Source organism: Callospermophilus lateralis, chromosome 2, assembly GCF_048772815.1.
Source record: "Callospermophilus lateralis isolate mCalLat2 chromosome 2, mCalLat2.hap1, whole genome shotgun sequence".
NCBI lineage: Eukaryota > Metazoa > Chordata > Mammalia > Rodentia > Sciuridae > Callospermophilus > Callospermophilus lateralis.
This window is the reverse complement of record NC_135306.1, coordinates 52,277,643-52,289,984: the sequence shown is the minus strand read 5'-3', so window position 1 is coordinate 52,289,984 and position 12,342 is coordinate 52,277,643. Positions and strand designations below refer to the sequence as shown.

Sequence of the window (12,342 nt, the reverse complement as noted above, 5' to 3'; positions counted from 1 at the left end):
CAACATATAAATACATAGAAGGAAGACAAGTAGAGAAAGGGAAGAAGGAGAGAATATGGAAGTCCTGGGGATTTAAATGGCACAGCAAATTAGCTGGGCGCAGTGATGTACATCTATAATCTCAGTGGTTCGGGAGGCTGAGACAGAAGGATGGAGAGTTCAAAGCCAGCCTCAGCAAAAGCAAGACAACTCAGTGAGACCCTGTCTCCAAATAAGATACAAAATAGGACTGGGGATGTGGCTCAGTAGATGTGCCCTGAGTTCAATCTCTGGTACCTCCCCCCCAAAAAAAAAGGAAGAAAGAAAGAAGAAATGAAGCAAATTACAGTCCATGTATGTATGATTATATCAAAATGAGTTCCATTATCATGTATAGCTATAATGCACTAATGAAAACATTTTTTAAAAAAATTTTTAAAATTCAACTAGATACTATCATATCATCTATATGCTTAGAATGCACCAGGCACTACTATAAGAGTTTGCATGAATTTTCTCATAGGATCCTCATGACAACCTACAAGGTAAGTGGCATTATGATCCCTATTGTATAGAATACCAAACATAAAGAAGTCAAATAACTTGTCTAAGAACATGCAAACTGTAAGCAGTGAAGCCTGAATTTGAACTCAAGAGTACACCTACGGGCAAGTTCTTCAAAACTTCATCACTAACTCATTTGCCTTTCTCAGAGAGGAAACCATCACTGGGAAGGTTTATTTAACACCGACTCAGAGGTGTCACACAAATCTTATTCACTACGACTCAACAGCATCATCAAACGTCCAGTAATCCCACTGAGACATTTCCAGGTTTCTAACAAAAGGACAAGGATGTACAACATCCACAGATATAAGGAGCTAGGAAGACAATTCCAGATTGCAGAAGGAGCCAGAAGAGTTGAGTGGGAAAGCTCAAATAGATCCAGTTATTTTGTCCTAGTGAATAGAAACATAAATACCAAAAGAGAACCAACTAAGAAATAAGATTCACTTTACAGGAATAGGGAAAGACTTGTATTTATCATGAGTGTGTAAAAAAAGAAGAGTGCTATAAAAACAAGATATGTAGAGCCAACAAACTTCATTGACATTTTCAGTACCACTGACCCTGAAAGTTAATAACACTGCTCGCCGAGGTCTGATTTCACAAGGCATTCCATATGGAACAGGAACGTGAGAGCCTAATAAGGATGTATGATTCAAAAGCAAAAGGATTAGTTAGCTAAAATAAGTGGATTCCTCTCTAAATATAATCCACTCATAAGGACATTTAGAACATTTGTATCTCATTAGGAGTATTAAGTGAGAAAAGATTCTCAGTACCAAACAGTCCTAATTATAATGCATCTTAGGAAATAAAGTGAGGTTTCTTAACTAAAACAGAAAATGCACAGCAGGAAACAGCTTTCATATAATAACAGAACTGTCAACAAAGTCAGACTCCAAAACAAACCTAACTGTGAAAACTGAATAACTACTCTAACAACACCATGCTTTTTTAGATTATTTCTCAATACTTGACAGTCTTCTTTCTCTTAATATCAATCATAACGAGCCAAAGTAGAAATAAGATGCCTCAGCAAAGAGCGCCCGATTTATAAACAACAGAAACGAACTGACAAACCAAACATCAACTTTGTCTGCCCATCACAGCCCTCACCAAGACGTTACAGCGGTGAGAACGCGAGGGTCGAGGGTCGGCAAGATGCTCCCGGGTGGTGAGCACTCGCTTAGGGAAGGCTCAATTCCAGTTTTCAACCCCACTAAAAAGGGGTACATGCCTTTCACATCTTGAAACAGAAAACTGTTTAGCTGATATATAGTGGATTGTGTGACTTAGTTACAGATTATGAAACAATAAGTCAGAGGTGGAGCACGGTGCCGGGTGTCCATGTCACAGGCTCCACCTTTCTTCCTGCCAGGTGTCCTCCTCCTGCTGCCAGCCTGGCTCACTGCCTCTCTGATCATCACAGCCACATTCCAAGCAGTCATTTGTTTTTCATTCCACTTGGAAAACTTTCACTACCCCACTCCCAGCAGTCTTCCTCTTACAAATTATAGGCCAGGACTTGGCTACATCCCTGCTCATACAACCAATCACTGCTAAGGGAATGCAATTATCATTACTGATTTTTTTTTTTTTATTGATCATGAGATTTCTCTTATCTTCCTTGCTGAGATCAAGGTCTTTCTGTTCCCACCTTCCACCCCCAGTCACCTGGAAAAAGAGATATGGGACAGATGACATCAGTATTTTTAGGTAACGCATTAGTATTTACCTCAATTATTCAAAAAACCACGTAACAACTATGAAAGGGCTGCTTTATATGAGGAAGCACCACAGTCAATACCACTATCTGGAGCTGGCTAAGAGAACACTCCACCACTAGACAAACTGGGGCACCAAAAGGCAGTGAACTATTTTACTTGTTAGGTGAGTAAAAGCCAGTAGATCAAAGCACTTTTTAAAATGTACAATTTCTCAGCCAACAGCTAGAATCAGAAGAAATAGTCTAAGTTCTCTTCAATTTTACACCTTCCAACATGATGTAGTTGAACAATCTTACCTAACCTCACCTCTCTTGTCAGTTTCTGCTTAGGGAATTGGGAGAAGGGGGAGTGGGGGAGTAAGTCATGAGTTTAGTTCTGTCAATCACTCTTTTCTCTTTTTTTTAATTAGCTGTCCTTTCTCATTTAGGCAATTTTTCTCCTTCCTTGAAAAGCAGTGTCAGGGTCAAGTTATCTGATTGAAGGAAGAAAAAAAATACAAATACACACACACACACACACACACACACACACACACACACACATGCAAGACATCTTGTGTTTGTGCTTTTCAGCTTATGGTGAAGGGAAAATTCAAATACCTTAAGACACATAGAATGCCAAACCCTCTTTGGGTGCATGGACCATTCTTTCTATATCTCATCTTTACAGACAACATTCATCCTGAAATTGGAATCATTACGCTGATCCCTTTATAAAGTACAAACACAAATCTATGATTTTCTTATTATGAAGCTAAACTGTAATCACATATTCCTCCACAAACGCATCCATATTTGCCACTGCTGTTCTCTGGGCTGTTGTTCCCACACGAACATCTGCTTTGCCAACTAATGCTATCATTTCCATCATCTGAATATTATCAGGTGAAACTCAGAATCCATCTCCAATGTCCCCTTTTCCTTCATGCATGGGAACCATCCTTTAGGGTTCATTCTCTGTCCAGTTCCACTCTCAACCTCCCCCAAGGCCTTTCACTGACCTAAAGAAAAATGCATTTCTTTATGAAGGTCCCCACAAATACTGAGATTGAAAGGGAGACTGGCTGTAGTTGAAGTGGGAATGTTGCCTGCATCTTTCCTTTTCTTTGAGTCCTTTAAAGCAATGCAGGAGGAAAAGAAAGACCAGAGGAGGAGGGAAGGTGCAAGAGAAGACAGTAAAAGGACTCCATTCCTGACTGGTTTTTCTCTTCTTCAGGGATGCCCAGTCTGCACACATCTACACAACAGAGCAGACACAAACACATAATGACTGCTAATTCTGCCTTTTTTTTTTTTTTTTTTTTTTTTAAACACACTCCAGAAGTCACTGCAATACCGGAAACATTTGGGAGACCGAGCCATCTGATGACAATTACAGGAATCCTGGAAGGGAAAAGAATGCTCAGGGAAGGCCAGACGGCCATTCAATTAAGAACCCTAGCTCAGCCCCAGAGCATTCTCTTCACCCTCCACATCACTGCCAGCAAGAGGTGACGGTGATGCTGTTATCCACAGTTCCAAGCTGATCCCAGGGAAAGGCATGCTCATACACAGTGCTCCAGAGAGGACAGCATGATTTTTGGTTTGCTTGGTTTTCTCATCCTTTGAAGTAGGACACTTCATGACTGTCATGAGTTTGGTTCCCAAGGGTGTGAGGCTTATAGGAACCACGACCTTTACAGTAAGATGATTTAAGAGGCAAACCACTGGAAATGTTAGTACGAAACTAAAACTTTCCAACTTCCTTTATTCCTTGAATTGATCCTTGTAAAATAACACGTAAGGCAGTTGGGAGGTAAAGGCTGTGGTTAAGAAGAGAAAAGGAGCTAACATTTACTGAGCATCTCCAAGAACAAATCACTTTTAGGATTTGGAAACCATGCAAAGGAGATAGCATCCCAAATTTATGAGAACTAAAACTCAGAAAAATAATACACCTTGGGCTGGTTTTGTGACTCAGTGGTAGAGTGCTCGCCATGCACATATGGACCCTGGGTTCAATTCTCAGCACCACATAAAATAAATAAATAAATAGACAGACAGACAGACAGACAAACAAATAAATAAATAAAGGCATTTAAGAAAAAGAAAGACAATGCATCTAATCCCAAAATTCTTGGAATAGAGCCTCAAACCAATCGGACTCCAAAGCCCATGTTCATTCCACCAAGTTATACTGCCAGTGGTCAGCTAGTACATAAAACAAACGGAACCAGGATGGCATGAAGTGGCATTAACCTCTCACTATCTAATCAAGACATGACTGACTTAATTTCTTTATTCTTAAATATTTTATATAGTTTTATGTTCATTTCTTATCCACTAATATAAGTATATTTGCATGCCAATAAAACTTCCCCAAAAATCTGATCTTTCAAATAATCACATCATAATACCTTTTATAACTGAAGTTCCCAACGTAAAGTCCTGGGCTAACAGGACAAAGACACTTAAAAATGTGAAACAGCACATGCTCAATAGAGATGTCTAAAGATACAAGGAAGCAGAGGAAACTGTTCAAGAGCGAATCATGATTCCAGACTGCCTGCTACTTCAAGAGAATTAAGTACATTCATATAATCACATTTGGTAAATCTTTATGTTAGAATTATAATCAACTCAAACACCAAAAATTGTACAAAATCCAAAATTAGGATTGCTAATTACCATTCAAGTTACGTTCAACCAATGCCTTTTGTGGGTCTCTAGGGTAGTTAAGTGTTAAACACTTGAAATTTCTTAAGTAGAGTCAGAAGGAGAATACTTGCTTAACTGGTTAGCAAAAGCTGGGTTTCTACAACATGGCACCCAACAGAGAACTGCCCAACTTCCTTACACATGGTGGTAGCAGTAGTAATGAAGTTACTCATGGTGATAATGAGAGTAATAGCAATTTTTGGTTATGAAGTCTCAGTGTTGGTCACTGTTCCTAACCTTCAATATTGATTTTTGGATTTAACCCTCTCTAAATTTCTTAAAGGTAACAAATGTTTTAATCTCCATAAAGTAACAAGCACTTGAACTCAGAAAATCTGAGTTCAAGTCCCACTGTTGGCTCTAATGGCTTGAAAATAGCTTTATCTTTCTAAAATCCACCTTCTCGACCATACGGTGGAAGAGCTGGGCTGGAAGTACTGTGGATTAAATGAGCTCTCATGTACTACGAATCGGATGCCCATCTGAAAATATACATGCCCCTCCCAACCCATGGAAAACACATATCACCACATAATCATGTCCTTCAACTTCATTATGGCTTCACAATCTTTCCTAGCACAGTACACCAGGAAGTCATTAATAATCAACACATTCTAGCTTTGAAAATGAAAACACCTTGGTCTCGAAAGATGATAGCATCACCTAGTTTAAAGCTAGGTCTGCCTCTGGTAAGTGTCACAAAAGGCCTGGCGTGGTGGATTACAGGAAAATGGGACCAGGAAGGCTGCATTAGGAGCATTTCGAATTCAAGGCCAGCCAGGGCAACATAGCAAGATCCTGTCTCAAAATGGAAAATGAAATAAAGAAAGGATGAAAAAACAATATCGGCAACAACAACAATAATAAAACCAAAAATAAAAAAGGGTGAAGATGTAGTGGTGGTAAAGAGCACCCCTGGATTCAATCTCCAGTAACACACACACACACACACACACACACACACACGAGAAAAAAAGAAAATAAAGGGAGAGAGAGAGAGAAAAGAATGCGTCACCAAAATCCAAAAGCTAAATCTCTAGGGCTAGGGGTGTAGTTCAGTGGCAAAAGGCTTCCCTAGCATGTGCGCAGTGGTTCAATCCCCAGCACTGGAGAAAAAAACAAACAAAAGCTAAAGCTCACCAGCTAGAAATTTGAACCCCCCGAATGAGAAAAGTCAGTTGATACCAGGCATAGGCTGAATAGTCGAGAAACTGTGGTTTCTTGCCACCCCAGAAAGCTGGCTGACCTAAGCACTCACATATCTAGAAACAAAGGTACAACTCTAGTCAGCCAGGGTGGGGCAGGGGAAATCCATGCCAAGCCTCAGGAAAGGAAGCAGGGCTATCCCACCAAAGAGAAGACTGCCTCCAAAAGGGAAGTGTGGGATATCCACAGGGGGGGGAAGAGGTCCAAAACCTGATTTTCATCTGGCCCTGCTCCCATGTATTAAGTTAATGTTTTAGCTCAGTGAAAGTAATTACCAGCCAGGCTCTGCAATCCATCAATTCACCCTGGGCATTCCTGCTGATTCTTTCTTTGGTCTCTAGGACCCAAGAATCCCTTTTGTTGATCTGCAAGTGCAAAGGAAAGGTTGGTTGTTACTAGTTTCTCTTTCTATTCTAAATTTCTGCCAAGTAATTAGGAATAGAAAATGAACTATTTTCAAGTTTTTTAATGGAAGCTATGGGGGTTAAAGTAGGCATAGCCTCTCACAAAAATAAGATTAAAACCATACATCTTTGACATGCCCCCTCCCAAGTAGAATGGACAAATGTAATTTGGCTGTAGGCTGTGAACTCAGGGACTTGATCCAAATCACCTCCATTCTAATTTAGGTAGTCTGGCAAGAGTAGCTTAGTCAATAAATGAAATGTATACGGGTTTACAAGAGATGTTCATATATCCTCACGGCTACCTTTATGGAAAATGTTATCGGCATTCCCATTTTACAGAAAAGGATAACAAAGCTCAGAGGTTAAAATACTAGCCCCAAGGTCATACTTAAATTGTGACACAACAATCTCCTAATACTAGATTTCTATACAATTTTTCCAAGTAACTATAATATGGTTTAAAGGAATTCCTCCAACTGGAAGTAATATTCAAAAACCACATAAAGAACTGTTTTAAGTTTTTTGTTGTTGTTGTTGTTTTGTTTTATTTTTTGGTACTGGGTATTGAACCCAAGAGTGCTTCCCCACTGAGATACATCCCCAGTCCTATATTCTTTTTATTTTTTATTTTGAGACAGAGTTTCGCTAAATTGCTGAGGCTGGTCTCCAACTTGGAATCATCCTGCCTTGGCCTCAAAGTCTCTGGAATTATGGTCATGCACCACTGCACCCACTTCACATGTTAAGAACCTTATGAAAGGGTTAGGGATGTAGCTCAGTGGTAGAACGCTTGCCTAGCATATGTGAGGTCCTGAATTTTATCCTTAGTACTAGAAAAAAAAAAAAACTTAATGAATTAGAAAGCCTAAGCATCAGTCATGTAATAGGCTCATGTTTATTTTGCATTCCCCATTTAACTACATAGACATGATAGAGGAAAATCGGAAATCCCTCCGCGGTGCTCCCTACCACTCCCCTGTGAATCCATTTCCATTGCACAACTACACTAATGAGCAATAAAAAAAAATAATAAAACCATGCCCACAGAATGTATATACATGGTAGAAGTGAAGAACCAAGTGGCAATAATGACATCAATGTTGAGTCCCTGCTGCCATTTAAGCTAGAAAGACAACTATTGCCTTGGGATACCAGCAAGTCCCATGAGTTAGGGCATCAAGGACAATACCCACCACCAATTCAACACCAAGTGGCTGAGAGTGCTGTGGAGTCACATGCTGCCTAACAACTGCTTTAGTCAACGGACAACATATACATTGGTGGTCCCAAAGACTATGATGAAGCCAAAAAACATCTAGTAAACACATGGCTGAAAAAGAGACAAGAGGAAAAAACTGCAGAAGATGAAAAAGAACAACAACTCCCAAGAAGATTCACAGTGGAGGGTTTTAGCAGAAGCTTCTGAAGATCTCAAAAAGCTCCTTAAAATATCAGAAATGTAGACCCTGAAACGGAATGGTTTTCATTAATAGAGAGGAATGTTCATGGTACATTATCTGCTTGCAAGCAAATCTATGACGGGGAAAAAAAAGCCATGTAAGCCACCATGAGCATATTTCTAAAAAGAGAAAGAACTCCTCAAGAAGAGCCTCAGGCAGGCGCTTCGGGAGGAATTCCAGAAAACATTATTATCTTAGAAGATGTCTCCATGTGTTATTGCCCATGAAGACCTTTTAGTGGGGCAAAATGTGGACTTGGAAGACACAGATATTGATGAGTCTGACCCTGCATAGGCCTAGGCTAATGTGTATATCTGCATGTTAGTTTTTGTTTTTGTTTTAGTTGTAGATGGACATAATACCTTTATTTTATCTTTATCTATCTATCTATATATAAATATATATATTTATTTATTTATTTCAGTTGTTGGTAGACCTTTATTTATTTATATGCAGTGCCGAGAATTGAACCCAGTGCTTCACACATGCCAGGAAAGTGCGCTACTGCTGAGCCCACAGCCCCAACCCCACTTTATTATAATTTTATGTGGTGCTGAGGATCGAACCCAGTGCCTCCCACTCTACTCTAGGCGAGCACTCTACCACTGAGCCACACTCCCAAACCTGCATACTAGTTTTTAACAAAAAAAGTTAAAAAAAATAAAAATGTTAAAATTTTTTTAAAGTTTATATATATATATATATATATATATATATATATATACACACACACACACACACACACACACACACACACACACATAATACATACATACAAATTTTTTTTATAGATGTATACTATACTTGGGGAAGTGGGGAGGGTTGTTTGTTTTTTGATACTGGGGATTGAACCCAGGGGCGCTTAACCACTGAGCCACATCCCCAGCCCCACCTTTTTTTTTTAAGGTACGATTTTTAAAAATTTTTTTAAATTTTAATTTGGTATATATGACAACAGAATGCTTTACAATTCATAATTTTTCATATCTCTGGTTGTACATAAAGTAGAGTCATATCTTTCATGTCTTCATACATGTACTTAGGGTAATGATAACCAACACATTCCACTGTCTTTCCTACCCCTATGCTCCTTCTCTTTCCCTCCCTCCCCTTTTCTCCTTTGCCCTATTTAGAGTTCATTTAATCCTCCCACCCCCACCCCCACCCCTCCACATTGCAGCATATTATGAATCAACATCCTTAAATCAGAGAAATTATCCCGTATTTGGTTTTTTGGAATTGGCTAATTTCATTTAGCATTATATTCTCCAGCTCCATCCATTTACCTGCAAATGCCATGATTTTATTCTCTTTTAATGCTGAATAATATTGCACTTTGTATATATACCACATTTTCTTTATCCACTCATCAACTGAAGGGCATCTATGTTGGTTCCACAATTTAGCTATTGTGAATTGTGCTGCTATAAACATTGATACGGATGTGTCCCTGTAGTATGCTGTTTTTAGGTCATTTGGTATAGACTGAGGAGTGGATAGCACATCCACAGCCCTTTTTATATTTTTCTTTTTGAGACAGGGTCTACCTAAGTTGCTTAAGGCCTTGCTAAGTTGCTGAGGCTGGCTTTGAACTAACTCTTGATCCTCCTGCCTCAACCTCCCAAATTGCTGAGATTATGAGCACCACTGGCTCAGCTATGTTTGTGTTTTAAGCTGTGTATCATTACAAGAGTCAAAATAAAAAATAAAAAGTTTATAATTAAAAAAAATTTGCAGTAAGCCACAGATAATTATTAAAGAAATAATTTTTATAGTTTTAGTGTAGCCTAAGTTGTACAGTGTCTATAAATTCTGCAGTTTATAGTAATGTTCCAGGCCTTCATATTCACTCACCACTCACTCACTCACCCAAAACAACTTCCAGTTCTGCAAGCTTCATTCACATTAAGTGTCCTACACAGGTATACCATTTTTTAAAACCTTTTATTCTGTATTTTTACTGCACCTTTTTCTGTACTTAGAGACACAGATATTGCCTATGGTATTCAGTGCGGTAACATGTTGCCAAGGTATGCAGCTTAAGAGCAACAGACTATATCTATGTAGCCCAGGTATGTAGCAGGTTAGGTATACAGTACACTCTACCATGTTCACACAATCATGACTTGGTATTCTGAAGTGTTCCCATTGCTGAGTGACACACGATTGTACAGACCACACGCACGTTGTTCCACTATATAGAACTAAGGAACCTGCAACTAGAACTGGCAACATTCAACGCCTTAGGCACATCAAAATCTGCAAGTACACACATGTACTTTTCATTTAATAACTCCCCAAGTAATATATTTTAGCTGTAGATAATCCGAAAAGTGTAGCCAAATGTAAAGAAGCAGAAATTAATGATAATCTCAGAGACAATGACTGATAGTATTGGCCTTTTTCCTTCCAGTCTTTTTTCCCCTGACAGCTGGATTTGAAATACTTATTTCTATAAGAAAAGGAAGTATCACTTTGATTAGGTAGTAACAAAAAGGGCAAGAAGAAGAATTTCTAGAAGAAATTAATTCCATTGTATTTATAGAATAAACTGAAATTTCATGAGTAAAATCTTGATGCTAACTACAGCAAAAAATGCATTTAAAAAATCCTTTGAGAAAGCCCAGAAGTGTTAGCATCTAACTTGTTCTAGTGCTACATCCACAAAACCAGAAGAAATAATAATCTATATTGAGCACAATGAGATGCCATTATAAGAACTTGTTTTATTTTTTGGACATTTTTTACTCTAAAATTCTATTTTTTCAGTGAAACTATTAATCCCAATTATTATATCACTGAAAGAAGAACTTTCACTCACCCAAGAAGAAACTCCATATGGGGGAGCAGGGAAAGAAAAGGTCCTGTTTCCTTCTCAAAAGTAAGCTTCTAGAGGATACAAAGGAAATATTATCTAAGTATCTTATACATGTCTTTTCTGCACAAGTATACAGCCAAGCAGCACAGCCGCTGTCCTCTGTAACTTGAAATGAATAGCTTAAAAGTAAGGCCAACTGAAGAATGATCTGCTTTTCACATTGAAAAATAAGATATTTAAGTGGAACTAGTGACCTCTGAAATGCTAAGAGGACCACTGGAACATAAATACGTTTCGTAGCAATTTCATTGATCATGTGTTTTTAAGGTACTATTTAAGAAGGGCTCACATAGAAAAAGTACTTTTGTACTACTTACTGCTGAGTAAACACAAGTTTTAAATAATTTTCAGTGCAACAGACCTGGAATTTTATTCCCCACAGCCTAGTGATTTTAAATGCCCTGTGACCCTCTTAAGCACTGCCAACATCAACATCTGGTACCTGCACAAAGAAAATAGACTCTAAACGGTTTTTTTAAAAAAAATCTTTCATTTTCATCATGTGCTTCAAATATGTTTATAAGATAGTTCTCTTTCTGATATACCAAAAAATAAGAAATTATTCTATCTGGCAGTTGTATTATGTTTTTAAGTAAAAGGGAAAAATAATCACATCAAATCGAGTTGTTGCTAATGTTTTCTCATACCTCCTAAAAGAAGAATTTTTAAAAACGGAGGTCTTTGACTTGAGTGGATATAAAAGAACCCCAAAATTACTATTTATTATTGCCTCATAAATACATACAAGTATAAAAAGGGCTTCAACATCCAAAACATATCTATCCTCTTCACAATTCTTTGTACTTCTCTGATTTTTATTCTGTATAAATTTTTTAATGATCTTTAAATTCCTCAAAGATTTTCCAAAAATAATATTGATAGGACTATTGATAATCAAGGTACTCACTGCCTTTGAGTGGCACACTTTAGTAAACAAACTTCATGGGAGCTAATTCATTAAACCTCAAATGCTTAATGTAGAAAGTTTCAAGTGACTTTTAAAAAGTAAACGAAGCTATGAGTAAACCCAAGCATATCTCACAAAGAAGTCAGTCAATGAAAAAAGCTAACTTGTTTTAAGATACCCTTTGTTATTTTTAAAAAAGAGCCCCCCAAAATAAAACTAACTAAGTTTGTTGAAATCAAGGAATAATCCTTTATTGTATAGATTCAAGAAAGTTGCCTGGATGTTCATTTCTATATAAACTGCTCCCTGTCTGTGGTTCTGGCTTGAGTCTGAAGTTATCATTATGTAAGTAAAACAGCCCATAAAAGTTTTCCCCCTATTTCAATAGCATCAACTACTAACACACAAGACATGCAATGGGCAGTCCACAGCTAATGCATCAATTTTTTTTTCACAAGCACTCATGTTTCGCCACACGCCTGCTTAGTATCTGAAATAAAATGACTGTCTTCTGC

At 38.0% G+C, this 12,342-nt stretch overlaps 1 protein-coding gene across 7 annotated transcripts in view; it reads right to left on the bottom strand.

Annotated features, from left to right (window-relative positions):
* Bnc2 (basonuclin zinc finger protein 2) overlaps window positions 1-12,342 on the bottom strand; it is a 418,137-nt gene that overhangs the window by 341,821 nt on the left and 63,974 nt on the right. For 6 of the 7 annotated variants that reach the window (XM_076845947.2, XM_076845949.2, XM_076845950.2 and 3 more), the window contains exon 1: window positions 6,451-6,533. The exons of the other annotated variant lie outside the window; for it this stretch is intronic. In XM_076845947.2, coding sequence (XP_076702062.1) covers window positions 6,451-6,471 — 21 coding nt within the window. In that variant the 5' untranslated portion in view covers window positions 6,472-6,533. Of the gene's footprint in view, window positions 1-6,450; window positions 6,534-12,342 lie in introns of those variants that run through there. 7 annotated transcript variants of the gene reach the window in all.